We start from the raw sequence: 23592 nt of genomic DNA on the forward strand, positions 1-23592 counted from the left end.
TGCTTTGCTGCATAAGAGAACAGTAATCTTCGGCTTGCTCATTCTTCCTCCATGGCATGCTTCCCCTTTAACACTTAAGGTTTTAGAGGGCATGAGTTGGTAAAACAGGCCTGCTTCATCCACATTGTACATATCCCAAGATTCGAAACCTTCCAAGAGGGGTGGCAGTACCTATTCTTTCCAGTGTTCAATACTTTCATCACTAACTGCAGCACCCTCTCCATATACTGCCCTGCAAGTTATCCCATAGTGTTTTTTGAACCTATCCAGCCAACCATTCGAAGCTTTGAATTCTGTTAGCCCAAGTTTCCCTAATATCGGAGATGCTTTCATTTTTACCAATGCCCCATTGATTGGTAAATTTTCAGTATGTGCTCCATTGAACCACTCCATTAGCTTAGATTCTATTTCTTCGTATGGCGACTTTTTAACATTTTTTCCTCTGCTTTGCTTTTGAACCGCACTGTATTTCTTGATCCAGAATCTTCTCCTTATTCTTCAATATTCCTGACAATGAAGACTGTGCAAATCCCAGGCGTCGAGCCATTTCACTTACGGGTACATTTGCGTTTTTGTCCACTTCCCGAATCAAGTTCACTTTCTCCTAGGCAGATAGTTTTTCTTTTTGCTACCATAGTCAACTTAACTACAACAATGAATGTGAGTGAGCAAACTGATATACAGCTGGATTCTCCACACAATACACAATAATACACGAACTGATGCAAACGTATGTAAACTGACACTATACTGTAATGCTGCTGCGAACATACAGACTCGGACAGAGCTCGGCTGCATGCAAGCATGCAAAGTGGCGCGAGTGTTAGCATGCTGTACATTGTTAGTCTTCGGCCGCAGTCGGCTAAGTTCGAGTTTGCTTGTGCATGTATCGAGGAATCGATATGGAAGATGTCGATCGTATCCAATATAAATGCTGGAGTTCATAGGTTCTTAAAGCCCGTATTACACAATGCTTGCATTTGGAAGCAAAGCCTACAGAAGTTCCAAAAAATCCCGCTAGAAACTGCCGCAAGTACTGTATAACTACAGTATTTACCCGATTGCAAGCTGCACCCCAGAAATGAGACTCGGAAAAATAAATAAATAAATAAATAAATTTTACCCCGATTTCAAGCCGCACTTAAAAGTGAAAGATATGGCTCATCATATGATGGATAGAGTATTAAGTGGCCCTACCTCTCAGGGATTTGGGACACTTAAAATTACAGTTACGTTGCAAGACACTGACAACAGTGAAAATTCACAATATCTATCGAAATACAGTATTCCGGATCTACACGCACGTGAGCTGTGAGCAGTGACGTCACAGGCGAGCTCGCTGCACTGCGTACCGGAACACAGTCATTATATTTCATGTTTTATTACTAACACCAGCGACTCCTTGTCACTACTTTCATACAAAGCATCATCCTCTGTGCCATCAAGTGCATTAGAAATACAGTATTTTTTAAATGTGCGACAATCAGTTTCACTTGGGAGGCATTTCCAAGATTGACTAATGCACATGCACACTTGATACAAGCTTGCACACTTAACATGTCTTTTGTTAGGCACTGTGTATACATATTTTTCTGCTTGTCCATAAAAGGTTTGTTTAAACAAACATCTAACAGATGCAGAATGGACGTCATCCATTCTGGATTTACAACTAAGTCAGTTTTACCCTCTGCAATTTTTTTTCACAGCTGGTGTACAGTGAGCTGTGTACGAATCTAACACAAGCATACGCAGCAAACCTAGCAAGGTACCAGGACGACGTTGCCAGACAGGTCTGATCCACTCTAAAACCATGTCCTCCGTGACCCAGCCAATTTTGTTAACTCGTACAATAACATCTTTAGGAAACACTTCGGACTTTGGTAAAGTCTTCCGTGTGAAATGAATGGTGGCAGTTTATGGCCATCGGCTGTACAAGCCAGCATGAATTTCCGGTGCGCAGTTTGATGATGTAGCACTGAAATGTGACGAGTTTTTCCCTGTATTTTTTAGGCCCAATTGCGGCTCCCTTGAAAATCCTGGATTTTCTGACTTGCTTTCACTTGAATTATTTCTGCAGTTACAGGTAAGCAAGCACTGTGGCTGCTTCCTCACAAAATCATTCACTAAGACTTCCAACTCACAGTGACGGCCACGTTTTGGTCCAGAAAATGCTTTTCTGTTGCTGGGACAAGCTGAAAGTTGTTACTTCTGCTGTCTCCATGTCTTACCGAAGTTAAAAATCAGACTGAAACAAATGTTTTTGCGAGGACTGCTCTCATTAGCTGGTGTTGTCGAAATGTGAAGCCACACTTGTCAAGTTTCTTCAAAACGTCTGTTTTGATGGTGTATATGTAAAGAGTTTTTTAAATTGCTATGAATATTTGAAAAATTGCTAAATTCGCTCATGATAAAAAAATACCTTAACATTCATTTCTCGACACTAACACAACGGCTTCTGTGACTACTTCTGTGGCGGCTTCTAGCGGCAAAAAGCAGCAATAAAGGTCGTAAGCATTTATGGTAGCAGCTAGCAGCATTTTTCAGAACTTCTTAGGCTTTGCTCCCGAATGTAAACTGCAGACGGTTTTTCGGATTCTGAAAACCGGATAAAAAGTGCAGCTTGCATCCGGATCGTAAAAGCCACTATTGTATTGTTTTCAATATTTAATATTCGTAACGCTAAATGTGGGTTTTGCCGTAATGAGAATTATGTTAAATTGAATATAAAATTGCATTGCAGTTATGGAATAATTTTCGAGACTTGAAATTTCTTCTGTTAAATGCGGGTTTACGCTAAATTTGCGTCGCACAAAATGGGGGCTATACTGTAGTGACACAGATATCATATGAAGCATAAGAAGACACAGAAAGTACATGAAACAGGTGCAGTCGATATCGAACATAAGTGTTAAGCGCTCTTCACTGCCGCACAATCTAAAACACCCGCAGATGACCCCTAGACTGTGAAGATGCTGCTGTACCCCTTGTCTCAATTTCAGACTCCATATACAACTGTTTGCTACTGCCCACCTCAAAATTTAAGCCAACGGACATTACTGTCATGCATTTTCCCCCCGTGTGGGTCCTAGGGTTAGAATAGGCCCGCAGTATTCCTGCCTGTCGTAAGAGGCGACTAAAAGGAGTCTCACACGTTTCGCCCTTTATGTGATGATCCGCTGTAAGGTTTGACCTCCATATTTCCAAATTTTCCTGAAGAGAGGGCAAATTGGGGAAGGGCGCCTTACATGGTGCATCGTGTCCCTAGTGCGTTGAGATCTTTAGCCCCCTTTCTCGTCGTCGCATTGCAATCCTGCCCATTCTCCATCTCGTGGGTGAGGATACATTCCTGGTTATGGTTTTTGCCATGCACTATGCGGTGTCGCTTTCTTCGCCGATGATGACCATGGACTTCGTTACGCCTGATGTCCAGCACAGTAGCCAGTCCGTTGTGGTGGGGCCACCGGGTACCCAGTTGGTTGTAGCCCGCTGACAACACAGGGATCGCTCTGTTGATGCCTGTGCCATTAACTCCCCACGTATGCCTGGCAATGACCATCCTGCCAGGTGGCCCTTGGGGAGGGCCCTTGGTCGAAGTGGGTGGCATCAGGGTCGATGACACGCAATGAAGAGTGACATATCTTCTCTTGCCGTTGGCCAACCACTAGCAGTCTCTAAGCATTCAAGGGCTCATTTCAATGCGCACAAGTATGACCCCAAATCGTTCCCCTTCCTGGCCACACCATGGGAGGAACGCAAGGCTAAGGTTGGCAGTGAAGCTTATTCACCCCAGTACCTGGTATGTGTGAGAGCTGATGGGGAATCTTTCGTGACAATGAAGCCTCAGTTCTTTGTAGAGCATTTAGAGGACAAGTTTGGGGAGGTAGAGGTCTTGTCCAAAATGCACTCTCGGTCGGTTTTGATGAAAACAGCATCATCTGCCCAGTCATGGGCATTACTCACATGTGACAATTTAGGGGATGTTTCTGTTACCATCACACCCCATAAGAGTTTAAATATGGTCCAGTGTCAGGCCCTGTATCCCTCCCCTGCAGGGGAGGTGCAGGAAGTTCAGCCATATGTCTTCTCATTGTACTTGCACCCTCACATGGTGAGATTGCGGACACCCATCACATCCCAATACTCCTTGTGCTCCGCCTCCCATCTGTGTCAACTGCAGAGAGCGTCATTCACCTTGCTTGCCAGACTGCAGGATTTTACAGAAAGAGAGGAAAATCATGGAATATAAGACCCTGGACCGACTGACCTACACTGAGGCTAAGCGGGAGTTTGAACGCCTCCACCCTGTTCGTATGACCTCCTCTTACACCGCGGCTGCAACCGTTCTAGCCCCATCAGCTCCACCTACCTCAGTCGCGTGTCAGAGCTGGGAGACTACACCTGCCACCTTGATGGTGGGGGCAATTCCCTCCATGTTGCTCCTGCACCACCTACTTTGGGAGCAACACCCCACACACCCCCAAGCAACCATCGGGGACGTCCGTCCCCACTTCTAAGACGGAGAAGTATCCAACTTCTTCGGCTCCTCTCGCTCGGAAGGGGTCTCTTGGGCCCTTCCGTTCCCAGGTTTCCACTAGTGGGAAAGATGACGCCTGCTCGTGGCTGAAGTGCCCACAATCAGCTGGTCGTAGGGCTTCCCGATCCTCCTCAGTCCCGGAGACTGACTCAGTGAAGCCCTCCCAGCCAGGGAACCCAAGGAGCCACGAGAAAAGTCCAAGAAGAAGACCCCTAAGCCCAAGGAACTTGTATGGTGGCACCCACCCCACTCCTACCTACAAGTTCCACGTGTGAGGATGAGGTGGAGATTCTGGCGTCTGCTGAGGACCTGGATCTCGCTGGACCCTCAGACACAATGGATATAGACTGCTCAGGCAATAAGTCAGTGGCAGCAGATGACTCTGAGGCGTAAACTGCCTAATTGAATGTTCCATGACTTCCCAGTCTCACGATGTCATCCTCCAGTGGAATTGCGGCGGTTTTTTCCACCGCCTTGCTGGGCTCCGACAACTTATCAGCCTTCACCCTACTTCTGCATTGCTCTCCAGGAAACTTGGTCTCCGGTGATGTGAACACCCGCCCTCAGTGGGTATCAGGGTTATTATAAGAATCGGCCAGCTTATTCAAGGATATCTGGTGGAGTCTGCATCTACATCCTTAACTCTCTTTACAGCGAGTGTGTACCTCTTCAAACACCTCTAGAGGCTGCCGCTGTTAGGGTGTAGACGCCACAGGCTGTTACTGTCTGCAGTATCTATCTTCCACTGGATGGTGATGTCCCACAGCATGTATTAGCTATGCTGATTGCCTAACTGCCGCCATCTTTTCTGTTACTGGGCGACTTTAATGCCCATAACCCTTTGTGGGGCAGATTGGTGGCAACAGGCAGAGGCACTGTCGTTGAGCAGGTGTGTGCCATCGATAATCTGGTCTGCCTGGAGTCTGCCATTCATACAGCCTTTGCCTGTCATCAGCATCTGGTTGCCATCTTCTTTGACATGCGGAAGGCATATAATACAACATGGCAACATCACATCCTCACCACGCTTCATGGGTAGAGTCTTAGGGGCCCGCTCCAGATTTTTTTTCCAAATTTTCTGTCGCTTCGTTCCTTCCGCATGCAAGTTGGTCCCTCCCATAGTTCCTCCTGAGTCCAGGAGAATGGGGTCCCACAAGGCTCTGTCTTGAGTGTCTGTCCCTTTTTAGTTGCTATCAATGGGCTAGATGCAGCTGTGGGAACATCTGTATCAGTTTCTTTGTATGCTGATGACTTTTGCCTGTACTACAACTCCACTGGAATTACAGTTGCTGAACGGCAGCTGCAAGGCGCAGTCTTGGGCCGTATCATGCAGTTTCCAGTTAGCCCTGGAGATTGGCCTTCCAGAATGTGATCTCCAGTCAGTATTGCGGCAAAAGTCCTTGGTAATTGGGGGTGATGAATGGGGTTCCCAGCCTTCCCCCAACAAACTGTGGGTCATCAAGGAGACTACTGGTGTGTGGCGCTCCTCCATGCAAGCCTCTCACAAGGACTCAGTTGTTCTCTGCTGGCTACACATTCGCCACACCTGCAACATACGTTGTGTTTGAACATTACGAATTACCTCGAAGAGAATGGTCTGTTGACACACCGTCAACACTGATTTAGAAAACATTGTTCTTTTGAAACACAATTAGCCCTTTACTTGCACAATGTGTTGAGTACTATTGACAAGGGATTAAAATTGATTCCATATTTCAAGTTCTAAAAGGCTTTGTTTGACACTGTGCCTCACAAGCAGCTTGTAATCAAATTGTCTGCTTATGGAATATCATCTTAGTTATGCAACTGTATTCGTGATTTCCTGTCAGAAAGATCACAGTTCGTAGTAACTGATGGAAAGTTACCGAGTAAAACAGAGGTGATTTCTGGCATTCCCCAAGGTAGTGTTACAGGCCCTCTGCTGTTCTTTATACAGATAAAGATTTAGGAGACAATCTGAGCAGCCGTCTTTAAATTGTTTGCAGATGATGCTGTAGTTTATCACCTACTAGTCATCAGACTATCAAAATAGATTGCAAAACAATTTAGAAAAAATATCTGTATGGTGCAAAAATTAGCAGGTAACCCTAAATAATGAAAAGTGAGATCATGCACATGAGTGCTAAAAAGAATCTGTTAAACTTCGGTTACATGATAAATCAATCAAATCTAATGGCTGTAAATTCAGCTGAACCAAAGACTGTGTTTTGTTGGCAGAACATCTAGAAGCTGCAACAGATCTACTAAAGAGACTCCCTACACTACACTAGTCCATCCTCTTTTGGAGTACTGCTGTGCGGTGTGTGATCCTTACCAGATAAGATTAATGGAGTACACCGAGAAAGTTCAAAGGAGGGCATCTCATTTTTCATCATCAAGAAATGGGTAAGAAAGTGTTACGGACGTGATGCAGGATTTGGGGTGGGCTGTGGGATCTTCTCAAGAAATTTCAATCACCAACTTTCTCCTCGAAATATGAAAATATTTAGTTGATGGTGGTGTACATAGGAGAAATGATCATCATAATAAAATAGGAGAAATCAGAGCTCGCACGGAAAGATATAAGTGTTCGTTTTTCCCGTGCACTGTTAGTGTGTGGAACAGAAAACAATTGTTGTGAAGGTGGTTTGATGAACCCTCTGCCAGCCACTTAAGTGTGATTTGTAGAGTAGCCATGTTGACGTAGATGTAGAATTCGTATAATGGTTTGAGTAAGGCCAACCAAGTGACCTGGTTGCCCACTCTTGGCTGTCGCCACTTAACCAGTGGAGCACAATCATGTATGCTAGAGCCTGACTGCGAGACTGCACACAGTTGTTTGGCCACCTGTGCATGTGCTTGCGCTCGCCTCTTTGCTTCTGAGTGCACCCATGATATTTTTTTTTTTTGGGGGGGGGGGGGGAGACAGACAGACAGACAGACAGAGAGAGAGGGGGGGGGGATTTGTGAGCTGTAATATGTAGCTTCATGTTTATGTTCGTAGCAAGCGCTTAACTTTTCCACTATGTGATTGGTAGTTACCTTTGATCATTCCATTGTGTGTCAGTGTGTCATACAACTGTATTAAAAACAGTGGTATTGTGATGTAAAGTCTCACATTTTGATGAGTCACAAAATTATAGGTTATAAGGAGCAGATACAATGTCACATCCAACCACTGCTAAAGTGCGCCACTAGTTTGAATAAGGCCCAAAATATATGAATGATGATCAGAATTCCAGGCTCTGTATGTCAATTATTTACAATGGTCTGAAGTTCTTCTGTAAGCACTGGCACAAATGTAAGTGGAGGGCTCCGCCCATTTCCAAGGATGGACAGGAATAAATAAATATTTGGCTTTGTATGGGTGCTTCACAAAGGAACGGATTATTTTGTGCAAATATTTTGAAAAAAGGCATATCAGACATTAAGACACACATTTAAATTAACTGGGCAGTTATCATGAAAAATCATATAAAGTAGCTTTTTTTTTATGGTTCAACATGTAGACTATTTTGGATCCAGTGATCAATTTTTGTTGTGCGGACATCTCTGCAGACTTCTTGGCTACATACCAATGATTTTTTTTTCTTTTTTCAATGTTACACAATTTCCATCTCTATCCTTAATTCTCATAAGATCTCATGTAAAAAAAAACTAATTTGAGTTTATGCTGTTGTATGTACTGCTGATGACAATTTGTTGCCAAAGCAGTCATTAATGTATAAAGAGGTATATGCAGAGCCAGAATACAAAATTATCTGAGCAAATATAATCATCGAAAGAAGATAAAAAATAATCACCTGCTATTTCTGTCCCCATTCACATTGTGTATTAAAGTGATGGAATGCTTCAGAGAAAGCCTGCAATAAATCACACAGAAATTTCCCGATAATTTTATAATAATACACTCCTGGAAATTGAAATAAGAACACCGTGAATTCATTGTCCCAGGAAGGGGAAACTTTATTGACACATTCCTGGGGTCAGATACATCACATGATCACACTGACAGAACCACAGGCACATAGACACAGGCAACAGAGCATGCACAATGTCGGCACTAGTACAGTGTATATCCACCTTTCCCAGCAATGCAGGCTGCTATTCTCCCATGGAGACGATCGTAGAGATGCTGGATGTAGTCCTGTGGAACGGCTTGCCATGCCATTTCCACCTGGCGCCTCAGTTGGACCAGCGTTCGTGCCGGACGTGCAGACCGCGTGAGACGACGCTTCATCCAGTCCCAAACATGCTCAATGGGGGACAGATCCGGAGATCTTGCTGGCCAGGGTAGTTGACTTACACCTTCTAGAGCACGTTGGGTGGCACGGGATACATGCGGACGTGCATTGTCCTGTTGGAACAGCAAGTTTCCTTGCCGGTCTAGGAATGGTAGAACGATGGGTTCGATGACGGTTTGGATGTACCGTGCACTATTCAGTGTCCCCTCGACGATCACCAGTGGTGTACGGCCAGTGTAGGAGATCGCTCCCCACACCATGATGCCGGGTGTTGGCCCTGTGTGCCTCGGTCGTATGCAGTCCCGATTGTGGCGCTCACTTGCACGGCGCCAAACACGCATACGACCATCATTGGCACCAAGGCAGAAGCGACTCTCATCGCTGAAGACGACACGTCTCCATTCGTCCCTCCATTCACGCCTGTCGCGACACCACTGGAGGCGGGCTGGACGATGTTGGGGCGTGAGCGGAAGACGGCCTAACGGTGTGCGGGACCGTAGCCCAGCTTCATGGAGACGGTTGCGAATGGTCCTCGCCGATACCCCAAGAGCAACAGTGTCCCTAATTTGCTGGGAAGTGGCGGTGCGGTCCCCTACGGCACTGCGTAGGATCCTACGGTCTTGGCGTGCATCCGTGCGTCGCTGCGGTCCGGTCCCAGGTCGACGGGCACGTGCACCTTCCGCCGACCACTGGCGACAACATCGATGTACTGTGGAGACCTCACGCCCCACGTGTTGAGCAATTCGGCGGTACATCCACCCGGCCTCCCGTATGCCCACTATACGCCCTCGCTCAAAGTCCGTCAACTGCACATACGGTTCACGTCCACGCTGTCGCGGCATGCTACCAGTGTTAAAGACTGCAATGGAGCTCCGTATGCCATGGCAAACTGGCTGACACTGACGGCGGCGGTGCACAAATGCTGCGCAGCTAGCGCCATTCGACGGCCAACACCGCGGTTCCTGGTATGTCCGCTGTGCCGTGCGTGTGATCATTGCTTGTACAGCCCTCTCGCAGTGTCCGGAGCAAGTATGGTGGGTCTGACACACCGGTGTCAATGTGTTCTTTTTTCCATTTCCAGGAGTGTAGATGGAGGTTTCAGTTGACCATTTGTAGTCTGGGAGACTCACATATTTAGATTGGGTGACAAAGAAACTTGTGACATTGTACCAAAAACTTTACTGAAAATTATTTTGAACTGTCCTGAGACAAAATTAGTAGATTTGCTGGCAACAAACTGACCATAATTTGTCAATATATTGAAGTGAGGAATCTACATCTACATTTATACTCCGCTAACCACCAAGCGGTGTGGCGGAGGGCACAATTCGCGCCAAAGTCATATTCCCCCCCTCGCGCAAGGGAAAAATGACTGTCTGAATGCCTCAGTACGAGCTCTAATTTCCCTTATCTTTGAATGGTGATCACTGCGCGATTTGAAAGTTTGTGGTAATAATATATGCTCTACATCCTCGGCGAAGATCTGATTTCGGAATTTAGTGAGCAGCCCCTTCCGTTTAGCACGTCGTCTATCTGCAAGTGTGTCCCACTTCAAACTTTCTATGAGATTTGTAACGCTCTTGCGATGGCTAAATGTACCAGTCACAGATCTTGCCGATCTTCTTTGAAGCTTCTCAATCTCTTGAATCAGACCCAACTGGTAAGGGTCCCATACAGACGAACAATACTCCAAGACTGAACGAACTAACATATTGTGTCGGAAGTTCCATGAGGCTTTTCACGGATGATGCTGTAGTATACAGAGAAGTTGCAGCATTAGAAAATTGCAGCGAAATGCAGGAAGATCTGCAACGGATAGGCACTTGGTGCATGGAGTGGCAACTGACCCTTAACATAGACAAACGTAATGTATTGCGAATACATAGAAAGAAGGATCCTTTATTGTATGATTATATGATAGCGGAACAAACACTGGTAGCAGTTACTTCTGTAAAATATCTGGGAGTATGTCTACGGAACGATTTGAAATGGAATGATCGTATAAAATTAATTGTTGGTAAGGCGGGTGCCAGGTTGAGATTCATTTGGAGAGTCCTTAGAAAATGTAGTCCATCAACAAAGGAGGTGGCTTACAAAACACTCGTTCGACCTATACTTGAGTCTTGCTCATGAGTGTGGGATCCGTACCAGGTCCGGTTGACAGAGGAGATAGAGAAGATCAAAAGAAGAGAGGCCGTTTCGTCACAGGGTTATTTGGTAAGTGTGATAGCGTTACGGAGATGTTTAGCAAATTCAAGTGGCAGACTCTGCAAGAGAGGCGCTCTTCATCACGGTTTAGCTTACTGTCAAGGTTTCGAGAGGGTGCGTTTCTGGATGAGGTATCGAATATATTGCTTCCCCCTACTTATACCTCCCAAGGAGATCACGAATGTAAAATTAGAGAGATTCGAGCGCGCACGGAGGCTTTCCGGCAGTCGTTCTTCCTGCGAACCGTACGAGACTGGAACAGGAAAGGGAGGTAATGACAGTGGCATGTAAATTGCCCTCCGCCACACACCGTTTGGTGGCTTGCGGAGTATAGATATAGATGTAGGTAGATTGTAAGCAATTTCCTTTGTTGAAGTAGTGCATCACTTCAGGATTCTACCAATAAACTGCAATCTATAGTTTGCCTTGCCTGTTACTTGTGTAATCTGATCATTCCATTTGAGATCATTTCGAACAGTCACACTCAGATGCTTGACAGATGTTACCTCTTCCAAAGACTGGGCATTTATTTTGTACTCATACATTAATGGGGATTTTCACCTTCTTATACGCAGTAGGTTACACTTACTAATATTGAGAGATAAGTGCCAGTCATTACAACACGCATTAATTTTCTGTAAATCCTCATATATTTGTTAACAACTTTCATGTGATACTACTTTCCTGTAGACTACAGCATCATTGGCAAACTGTCTAATGCCGCTATCATTACCATCATCAACCAAATCGCTTATGTAAATCATAAAAAGCAGTGGACCTATCGTGCTGCTCTGGGGCACACCTGATGTTACGCTTGTTTCTGGATGACATACTGCTCTCTGTCTGTTTGAAAACTTTCTATCGAACTGCATATGTCATCAGATAGGCTGTAAGCACGCACTTCTTGGAGCAAGTGACAGTGCGGAACTGAGTCGAATGTCTTTCGATAGTCGAGAAATACGGCATCAGCCTGGGAGCCGGTATCTAGAGCCTGTTGTATATCATGCACAAAGAGGCCAGCTGTCTCTCGCATGACTGCTGTTTCCTAAAACTGTGCTGGTTTCTGCAGATGTTGAAGGTACTCCATTAGGCTTGAGTGTAATACTTGCATCGTCTGTGAAGAGAAATATGTCTGCATCTTCATTATATGATCAAAGATTATAAATATATAACAAGAACAAGAGCAGATCCAGTATCAGTTGTTATGATACACCCCAATTGATTCTGAAGGAGCCGTTTCTTTGTGTAACCCCCCGCCCCCACCTCCACCTCCCCCGAAGTTTCTTGGTGGAACTATCAGCATCCTTACAGCTAGGTAGGATGAAAACCATTTATCAGCAAGGCCTGCGATTCGATAATATTTGACCTCCTGCACAATACTTTTGACAATTCACAGAAAATACCAGTTGCCAATATTTTGTCATTTAAATTTTGTGTAATCTGAGTCATGTTCTGTGGAGAGACCCTTTTGAAATCCGAATTTATCTTTTGAAGCACAAGCTTCATGTTCAGATGACAGTAGAGTGACTTCAGTTGCAATATTTGGTTCTTGTCTTAAGTTAGAACAAATTTAAATAGAGATGTGTGCAAAAATTTTGTTTAAATGTATAAATGTAATAAGTCGTTTGTCGTATACCTTTCATAAAATTTATTCCAGAAAAGTTGTATTTTGTCTTGTAATCTTTGAGCAGTGATCAAGTGAATGCACAGTGCAGTTTCTTCATATTTATATTGTCATCCTTGTAAATGGCGTATACAAAGCAGAACATTAGTAGTATGCAAACTTCTGACATGAAGGGAATTACATAGTGTTACCATATGCAAGTAAGCAGTACTCTATTCAAAGGCATATGAGAAGCTAAAATATTTCTCCTGTACATCTTTCCATTTGCATTTGGTCTTTTTTACAGTAATATAGTTCCATCACATAAAAATCACAATGTAGTTTCCTCTGTAGTCGTATAAAACCATAAAGATGAATTAGAATTTCTAATTTTGCATTGTGTAAAAAGTGATGTGTAGGAATCAACCTACAACAATGCAAAAAAATTGTAGGTGATCAGTTTTCAGTCATATTTATATATGAATGTGTAATTTGATTGTAAAATGACTAGTTCTGCATAATCACGATCAACCATACAAATGATCCATGGAACATGAAAGTAACTAACTAACTGTTCTTCATAATGTTTGTTGGCAAGTGAAGTACACTATTGTTTGCTTTTTGTGGAACCAAATTGTTAACTTACTGCAAATTTAAAGATTCAAAAGTGTAGTGTTTATTATATTTGTATGTATAAATATAATGCAAATTCAGTTTTATCTTCTCCTGTATTCGATTTTGCACAAGATATGACTTACCTGTAACAGTCTTTTTTACCTTTTATAGTAATACCATCTGTGATTTCACTGATTTTGAGTTTGTGTTTATAAATAATAGCAGATGTCTAACATTTATTTTTCTTTGCTGTAGGGTTCCCCTGGGAATCTGTATCAGTTTGAGAAGATTTTGTTCAATACAGACATTATGCTCAGCTCTTCTGTGGTAGCAATACGAGCAGCCAGTGGTACAAAGTCCAAGGTATGAAATACCATGTATCTTAGTTCTAGTATTGTTAATAAAATAAACTTGTTGCCTCTCAGGATGTTATTAACAGATGTGAAGTCCACCTGTTGCTGTTGCAAGTGGATAGATTACTGGGGACAATTTTGTTGTGCTTTCCTGTTTTCTATGAAGATCATTCATTTATTTCTGAGAAACAAAATAATTTGTATCAGAACAGTGTTTATTGTAATAGGGGTAATGCAACATTTCTTTTCCTATTACTAACTTCAGTCACAACTAGTATTATATTTCCTGGACAGACACTGGTGAGAAATTGACTTTGCTATAAGTGATATATTGGAGAGTAAGCATTTGTGTGTTCTTGATGAAGGGAATAATTTAGTGTTGATTATGACAGATATTTTCACGTGATATACTGGCTGTCTGTGTAACAGTTACTCTGTCTGTGTAACAGTTACTCCAAGGACAAAGTACTGTGGAGGCAGGATTCCTTGTGTTTTATTGCTGCCCGAGTAGTGAATTCTATATCCCTAATGTCAAGCATACTCTGGTTTCCAGAGGTCATTATGTAAATTATCTTTTGCTATTACCCCATTTCAAGTAACCTGTGGGTACTGAGTGGGGCAGTAATAATAACAAGTGTGCATGACAGGCGTTGTTGTCAACTGGCTCAGATCATAACAACAGGTAAATCGGTAACTGACAATGAAGTGGGTCCCTCGCCAATTCCATAGTGGATAGCAAAAACATTGAGAAACTTTTTCAACCAAGACTATATTTTCATTGTTGGGTACAAATGCAGCTGTCTCTGACAAGTACATCTGCTAACCATACACTATAGGTATCCTCTTCATCTTGTAAACAAGTATTTGTAAAAATCCCATTCGAAAACTTATGTAAGAGCTGATTCCAGTTTCCTTGCAGTTGACTGATATCCTTGCTTCTTTTAGGCTTCTAATAGACGTATGTATGCCACTGGCTCATCTGTTGTAAATGTTAGTCATTGCCATGGGTACTTCATTTGTGGTACTTTTCTATTTTTTCATAGTCTCACTAGTTCTTACCACGTTAAGTAAAAAGTAGCTCCACATTCAGACTCAGAACACCACGGGATGACGATCAGCCACTGTATTGTCCTCTATTGTAATGCCTTCATGTGGATGCAGTGTGAGGGCCACTGGGTCAAGCACAGTGTCCTCCCGACTCTTGTCAACTTCCCAAACATTAGAGCCACTGCTTCTCAATTGATATGCTCCTCAGTTGGCAAAACAAGTATGAGTGGCCATTGTTCCAGTCCTACACTGAGGAAAATCTCTGGCTGTTCTGGAAAGTCAGCCCTGCTGACCACTTGGCTATGGAGGCTGACAGTTCTTACCACATTGTTAAGATATATTGCTATTAAGAGATTTAAGTGAAAGCATCAGTTGTGTTATTTCTCATTAACCAACTTCTTAGCCCTCTGTACGTGTTTTCCTTACATAACCTTTGTTTTCAGTTTCCTGGCCAATATTTTCATGTTATACAATTGTGTAGTTGAGTCGTTGTAAGTTGATCCCTGTAAGTTGCAGTGGGTTGGGCACACCAGATTCACGGGCCTACCTCGACCGATAACGTAATGCGATTTTTAAATATCTTCGTTGCAACACTTCCGTGTTGTCACAGCTCCCTAGATGGCTACAATTCTCGCCTACAGCTGTTAGTGGTTTGCAGTTGAAAGCTGGCAACAGCACTGCGAGCTGTCGTGGATCTTTCAGTCTCGACATAGTATGTTATCAGTTTTCCTGCATTTCTTTGCAAGTTGTCATCGGAACCTACTATTAGCACCTGGTCATATGCAAGCAAGGTTGTCATAACACCATCATTATTTCCCTTATTCCCCTGTGTGTATTCCTTTTCAGTTCATCTACTGCTGCTCTTGGTGAGTCTTGTTTATGTACATGTCAAACAACATAGGTGAAAGGCCTCAGCCTTGCTTTTATCCTTGATTTTCTATTAACGACTTTCCTATTGTGCCTTTTAATACTATGCCTGATCATAAAGGAGTTGATAACATTGGTTAAATTAACCCCCTAAACTGTAGACTCCAGTATGCACTTGTGTGCCAAGAGTGTCTGATTGAATAATATCAAAGATAGGTTACAATTCTGTCTCACTCCTTTCTCAACCACTGCTTCCCTTTAATGCCCCTTGACCCTTACAACTGCTGTCCAGTTTCTGAACAAGTTTTAAACAGCCTTTTGGTCTCTCTATTTTGTCTCTGCTGTCTTTAGAATTTCAAAGAGTTTTCCAGCCAACTTTGTCATAAGCTCCCTGTAAGTCTACAAATGCTGTAAATATAAGCTTGCCTTTCCTTAATCCAACTTCTAAGAGAAGTTGTAGGGCCAGTAGTATCTCATGTGTTCCTATATTTCTTCAGAATCAAACCAACCATTTCCAAAGTTGGCTTCTACCAGTTTCTCCATTCTTCTGTAAAGAATTCATGTTAGCATTTTGCAAGCATGACTTATTAAGCTAATAGTTCACTAATATTCACACCTATTATCCCCAGCTTTCTTTGGAATTGGAATTATTATATTCTCCTTGAAGTCTGGGGGTATTTCTCCTGTCTCTTGCATTTTGCACACAGGATGGAAGAGTTTTGTCGTGGCTGTCTCTCCCAAGGATATAAGTAGTTCAGGGGGAATGTCCTCTACCTGGGGCCTAGTTTCACTGTAGGTCTTTCACTGCTATGTCAAATTCTTCTCACAGTATCATATCTCCCATCTCATTTTCTTCTGTGTCCTCTTCCATTTCTATAATATTGCTCTCAAGAGTAGCTCCCATGTATAGACTTTCCACTTTTAAACTCCTCCTTTATTGCTTGGAACTGGTTTTTCATCTAAGCTCATGATATCCATACAGCTGTTTCTCTATTCTTCAGAGGCCTTTAATTTTCCTGTAGGCAGTATCTATCTTTCCTCTAGTGAAATACGTTTCTAAATCCATACCTTTGTCCTCTAGCCCTTCCTGCTTAGACATTTTGAACTTCATATCAGTCTAATTTTTTAAATGTTTCTATTCCCTGTCACCTGCTTCTTTTACTGCATTTTTATATTTTCTTCTTTCATTAATTAAATTCAGTACCTCCTTTGTTGTCCAAGGATTTCTACTAGGCCTTGTCTTTTCACCTATTTGATCCTGTGCTACTTTCACTGTTTAATCTCTAAAAACTACCCATTCATCTTCTACGGTATTCCTTTCCCCTGTTCTTGTCAATTGTTGCCTAATGCTCCCTCTGAAACACTCTACAACATCTGATTCTTTCAACTCCATAACTCCATAATTTCCTACCTTTCTACAAATTTTTGAATTTTAATCTACAGTTAGTAACCAATAGATTGTGGTCAGAGCCCACATCTGCAGCTGGAAATGTCTTACAATCAACAGAGTAAGGTCATGGGGGGCTCACCCGTCTTATGGAAACTTATTATATCGCACACTTCCCATTCATCTGGAGTCTTCCATGTGTGTCGTACCTCACTCAACATTGGTAAAACTTTTTTTTTTCTCCTGGTTTCCACATTTGAAAATTTACGCATTCAAGCCTTCATGTCCTGAGGCCCTCTTTCTTTATTTCTTATTTTTATTTATTTATTTTTTAATGCTACTTGTAACTCAGCCTTAGAAATTGCCTCCAGTGATTTGTGTTAACTGTATCTATTGTGTTGGGGTCTTCATGGCTGACCAGCAAGTCTTCATAATGATGCATCCACTTTTCAATTGTGATACTGCAATAGGCTGTATCCCAGACTTATCTTTTTCCTCGGATCTTACATTTCTGAACACCTAAAAACTAAACATTTGGACCCCATGATATCATGTTCCATTCTTCTGACAATTTTTTTCCCAGACACATGCTACAAGGTTCAGAAATTTGCATAGGTGCAGAAGCATTGCCTTTGTGCTCTCGAAACATGAATAAAACCTGTAGTATCTTTCAGTACATGTGTACTATACTTGCTGAACTTGGTCAGGATGAGAAAATTAACAGGAAGCAGGGCATCTAGTGGTGGTGAGAGAAAACCTTCAAAGAAAAGACTGTTTCCAGTCACCAGTGGAGGTTTTGTTTCTTCCAAAGCCTACGCCTAAGAGGTACACTAAACTCAAACTTGCTACGGCAACAGGAGGCTGCTACAGTTAATTGAGTGGCATTGCGTCCCCCCCCCCCCCACCCCCTCCAGGTGGAGGAACTAGAACGATCTCAATATTAACGCATTCTCACCAACCTGTCCTGCATGCCCCATGTAACTGCCCTCCAGTCCTGTTGGCAAGCAGAGGGTGCTGCAGTGGGCATCCCTTTGTCAGGAATACTCAATATAGCATCCCCAGTCAGCGGTGCTACTGTGGGACAATGTTCATGTGGACTGAGCACGAATGTTACGTGAAACATCCAGTACTGTACCAACCCAGACTTGCCAGTCACTGTCTTGCCAAAGTGGCAGTACCGTGTGTCATATGAAAGACACTTAAAATTGCAAACTGCAAAAAAAAAATGTGGAAGCCCATTTTTTCTCTCAGTAAAACTGCCCACCAATGAAATTTCCTCCCTCTTCCATGAGAGCTGTTAAATGGATCCTAAAAATTGTTAAATTGAATGCTAATTTAAATGGCTCCGGCCGAAAGTTCTCCTGACATTTGTGGTAATTGGGACCTTAGAAATATTTGGGGGTGGGGGGTGATTGAATATAGAATCACTTAAAAGGGGCATGGTATACATCATACTATTTTTTTTTTTTAAACTGATTTGGTTATGACATTCCTGAAAGTCATGTGTGGAATGCCCAAGTATGCTTTGTTCCAAAATTAAGCAAAATTACAGAGAAGTGGCTCTGTGAGTTGTCTTGATATGTAATGCAATAGGTGTAAGGGCCATGTGAGGAGAACAACTGCTGTCAAAGCCTGTGGACAGCACAAGGGCATGGTCAAAGCAGTCAGCTAGACAGCAATTGAGCAGTGCGCGGTAGGCTTGGGTGGCACAGTGTAGGGCCACGGTGAAAGCCCACAGGATTGGTGCTGCTGTAGGGGTGTTGGTGGGCTCAGTAAGTAGGCCTCGGGGATTACTGGTGACTGGAACACTCGAGGACAGGGCTCACATCAGGTCCACACAAGAATTGAGGGTGTGGAGCCATTTAAAAAGTAACAGTAGCACAGTTATTATTAACATAAATGTTACAGAAGGGGCTTTGTTCAACAAATAAAGAGTAAGGCAATTTGTGTGACTGTGGTTTACAAACCCTGTGTAATCACCTATGTTTCTTAATAAAAATTGCACAATAATCCTTTTTCCCGATATGCAGGACTTTTAATGTTCAAAAACAAAATTCTTTGATACACAGTTATCCACTATAGTGACAGCATGTGATCCCCATGCCAAGACACAAAATTTGACCATTTAAAAGGAACATAACCTTTACATCTTAACATAAGGTAGGGCCATACTTGAAGTGTGCCTAAGTATTAACCATGATATTCATCGGAGGGCTGCTGCTTGGGTATTGGTTTAGGTCGTGGCTTAAAACATTCACAATGGCCACGATACATAGCACCCATACAACAGGTCAAACAGAGATTAGAGTTGCAGGGATAATCACAGCACTGGGAATAATCTCTCGGTGCACGTAATCTTAGTCATTCCATTGAATGATACGCGCAATTGCGTGATCGAATGGTTTGTCCATATTCTTAAGCTTTAAATAATTTATTAACTGAATCTAAGCATCGAGACTTACAATTTTTGGATAACACTGGCAAGCTGTCTGGGTGTGGTAAGACAGTAGTTTCTTCAGGCAGGTATGACATAAAAGGCTTAAGACTAGTGTCAAGGGAGTAGGTTAAATAAGCAGGAGGCTTAACAGTGTGCATAATTATGTCGGAAGAAGAAATGTTAAACAATAATCCACCGTTTGATGTGATGACGCGGTAGGTCTGAGACAGGAGAGTAGACTGGTAACAGATCAAAACTAATGTGAGATATGATGTGGCACAGAGTACAAGAAGCTGTATTTAACAGGGACAAACCAAGGTTTTAGTATGTGAAGGACAGTACGAGGGTAAGGAGGTGTTTTAGTCTTGTCTAGGAATGGTGTAATTTCACAGTTCTTTACCTCAGTATTAAGTGATAACGAGAACACATGTAATAATTGTTGTGCATACAAGACTGAAAGGCATTGAGAGATATCGCCACGTGTGTTTCACGTTCGATCTTTACTAGTGATCAGGACATACTAGGTTTTCCAGAGGATTTGTTTTTGGGTGGCTGGTCAGGCAACCAGAAAAGAGTGTAGATGGTAACACTAGATTTCACAAGTGGTCCAAGTGACAGGTGGAGGTACTGGTGCCTATAAAACGTCTACCAATCACAATAAGTACACCTTGGCAACAGAATAATAATTTGGCAGAGTTGATTCCCCTTATAGGCTAAAGCATATGCATTGGTGATAATAACTGAAAAGAGATGTTTGTAAGTGTTTGCTAGAACAGTCCAGCGGGTAATAAGATAGGACTTAAGTTTTTGTTGTAAACTGAACTGAGTAATAGCATGCAATGTAGTAACATGAATTGGATTGCGTGGGTGTCATAAAATAGAATTTTTTGTGCCTTAGCTACTCCCGGGGTAGCAGTTACGTTTGACAGCTCCTGGTGCATAGTAACCAGTTCATGCTGGATTGAATTCCTCACCACCTCATATTGTTGTATTAGTTCATAGGTACACTATAAATTTGTCTGGTAGTAGCAGAGGATTGCCCTCTATATGTGCGAGTCGCACATGCTGGTATACGAGGGTTTCGTGGTTTTGGGCAGTAAAAAAAAAGTGACTTGTCTAAGTGGTTTATCCCAACGACCAGCATCAGCTCTGTAAGGATTTCTGGATATTGTTTTCGACACAGTGCCACCCGTGTTGAACACAGCTCGCTCACTGTGTTTCAGTGGCATGGCCTCTGAAATGCTTCACAGTTGTTCCTGGGTGGTAATATGCAACTGCTTAATGTCCCATAAGGTACAATGCGTTCCGCTTTGGCCTGACCTTTGCAACAATGTTTCACATGCTATTGATTGACTGGTAATTTGTTGTAGTGCTACTTCTTCTTCTTTTAAAACAGTCAAGTTCAAGTCGGCCACTATACTGGCTTGGTGAGGTGTGTACAGCACATTATCCAACTGCTCAAACATTAAAGCCGATGGCAATGAATGATTTTGGGAAGGTGGGGCACTCACAACACTAGTAAGTAGAGCAAACATAGTACAGCACATCATGGTAAGGATCAGCATTAGCTGAGGAGAGTGTGATGGTACTGAAATGTCTGGGTGAATGTGGTTATCATTTGCTTATGAGGCTTTTGTGGCAGCCATCTTATACCAGTCCAGATGCTTACAGTAATACGCACCATGTTACATTAGGGCAAATAAGTTCTAGCACTGTTCCAGTTAATCAACTTATGATATATTTCAAGTAAGATAACTATCAGCAGGAATAATGTCGATTGGTAGTTGAATGTATGTCATTGAATGAACTGGTGATGTATCTTATGTGGAATATGATAGCATGAAACACTTAACTTGTTCAACAGCTGATGGAGTGAGCCACACTCACATGTGTAACGATAATACTTTGTGTCAACCCAGAAATGAAGAAGAGAGGAGAAATATGAGACATTGTGCAGTTCTGAATGCTTACAAATCACACGAGTTGCCGGTGTAATCTGATACCGGAAATCATTTATCGTACAACCGATGCATTCGGTTAGCAGAATCAATTGGACGGAATGCTGATTCAGAGTTGCAGGTAAAGAAAAAATCCAAGCAGGCTCATCTGCAAGAATGGGTGTATGGTTAGACGATATTGTATATTTCCTGACAGCAGCTAGAAGGAAGTTGGATGCTGAAAAAGTAATTTAGCAAAATGGTTACCAGATGTAACATGGGAACCCATTAGTAGCCGTGTTCTAACCCTGAGGAGCCAGAAATTGTTTTCTGTATCCTTGGTGGTAGAATTATAGCAATAAAGCCTAATTATTTTCTCTTAGCAAAGTGAAATGACTTGTTAGTGCAGAGTGTCGTGGAGTGTGCGAAGTGTATTTGCCAGTGTACTAATGAAGTGCGCAGTAATAAGACATAGCAGATAATTGTCAAGTGTGACTGAATTGCACTACATGGCATATTAGAGCAGATCCAAATGGCACTTCTGCTTAAGACTGCAATTGGTTTTGCAGAGGATCTCACACATGTGTACTTTATTGTATGGCATTAATGTGCCTTTTAACATTCACAGCATCAAAATTACTCAAGGGGGAAAATGCCTCAAATCATATTATCAAATAAGTGTCCGGACATACGGAAAGCATAAAAATGGAAATGTATACCAATAAAACAATAGAGAAGTCCGAGGGGCAAGACTTTGAGCATGTGCAGATATGTCACATGCTGCAGCACCTAGCATATTCCATGCGTAGATATGGGACACAACATGTGTGTCGGAGGCCTAATGTGGGCCACAATTAAAGTGTTATCTCCTTAGAACTGCCCAACTGCTTACTGATTGGTTATCGATATGTTGTTTCACCCTTCAAAGTATCGATTGCCTGCTTGGTTGACAGAACAAGGTGTCACCCATGCCTCAGTGTAAAATAGGTTAGAACTAAGTATGGAATACTGCATCAAGGGAGGGTGAAATACCTCATTGTTGTTGGATGGAAAAAAATGATATAGATTCTGTGCTGTCAGTGTGTCTCAGTCCAGATTATCCTGAGCTGGCCGCTCCTTGGAAGTGAGTACGGAATAACGTTGGTAACATGGCAGTAGGGTAAGAAATCCGTGTGGCAGCATGCGGTTATTTATACCCACCAGGTTTTCATCAGCAGAGTCAATACAAGCACACCATGCCCCATCAGTAGTGTAAGGAACCATGTTATGAAAAGTTTATTCCAGTTCACCACAGAAACAAACGTTCCCTTGCATGTCAACAAGCAAACACCATGTCATCAAAGTTGATTGTTCCCTCCATATCATGCATCATCGTGAGTCAGTGATGTTACGGTTAGTTCATACGTCCCACATGACACCTGTAGCACAGCAGTGTTATTAATGGAATCCTCCACCATAAACTTTCCTTGTCACTGCTAACTACTGCCAGTTCTTATGGAAATAATGTACACTAACTTGTGTTCAATTAAAATTGTTGCAATAGCTGATGAGTGTCACTGAGAATTGCATGAAAAGCAATTGGTAGCTTTTCTACCAGAAAATAATTAATATCCTTTGCCTGTACATAGACACTTAAGTTAGGCTCCTATAGAACTTCAGTATTCTTGTGAAATTAGTTACTGGTAAGCATATAAGAGGCACTCCATAATATTTGAGCAACTAATCTAGTTTGCTTGTATTCATAAACTTTATCTAATATTTGTCACAAAATTGTCATGCTCAATTCAAAGTCATTTAGCTCCAATGTAAAACTTGTAAAAACCTATCTTCCTTAGTTCTGAGCTCTGCTCCATACAATCTAGGTCGCTGATAATTTTAGAAGTTGTCATCTCTTTGTCTCACTAGCTTTTGTTCTCATAGGCTCAATAGTACCGTGACAGTTTTTCCTCAACTACTTGGCACAGATTGCCACGATTTTATCCAATTCTAATGTTCAGTAGATTATAACTTTACTCATTTTCTCCTTTAAAACACCATAGTTCATTATCCATTGCTCTAGTCACTAATCCTTAACACTAAAACTTATTCTATGCCTTAAGACACTTAAATGTGATAAAGTGGCTCAGGCATCTTCTTCTATCATTTTGAGGGTGGCAGCATGCATCTCTGTTGTTGTTGTGGTCTTCAGTCCTGAGACTGGTTTGATGCAGCTCTCCATGCTACTCTATCCTGTGCAAGCTTCATCATCTCCCAGTACCTACTGCAACCTACATCCTTTTGAATCTGCTTAGTGTATTCATCTCTTGGTCTCCCTCTACGATTTTTACCCTCCACGCTGCCCGCCAATACTAAATTGGTGATCCCTTGATGCCTCAGAACAT

General features: G+C 42.4%; 1 protein-coding gene across 1 annotated transcript in view; it reads left to right on the forward strand.

Moving 5' to 3' along the window:
• Positions 1-23592, forward strand: part of LOC126248813 (DNA mismatch repair protein Msh2) — a 244481-nt gene that overhangs the window by 96645 nt on the left and 124244 nt on the right. Inside the window, exon 5 of the mRNA XM_049950222.1 lies at positions 13439-13546. Within this exon, the coding sequence (XP_049806179.1) occupies positions 13439-13546 (108 nt within the window). The remainder of the gene's footprint in view (positions 1-13438; positions 13547-23592) is intronic.

Source organism: Schistocerca nitens, chromosome 3 (genome assembly GCF_023898315.1).
Source record: "Schistocerca nitens isolate TAMUIC-IGC-003100 chromosome 3, iqSchNite1.1, whole genome shotgun sequence".
Lineage (NCBI taxonomy): Eukaryota > Metazoa > Arthropoda > Insecta > Orthoptera > Acrididae > Schistocerca > Schistocerca nitens.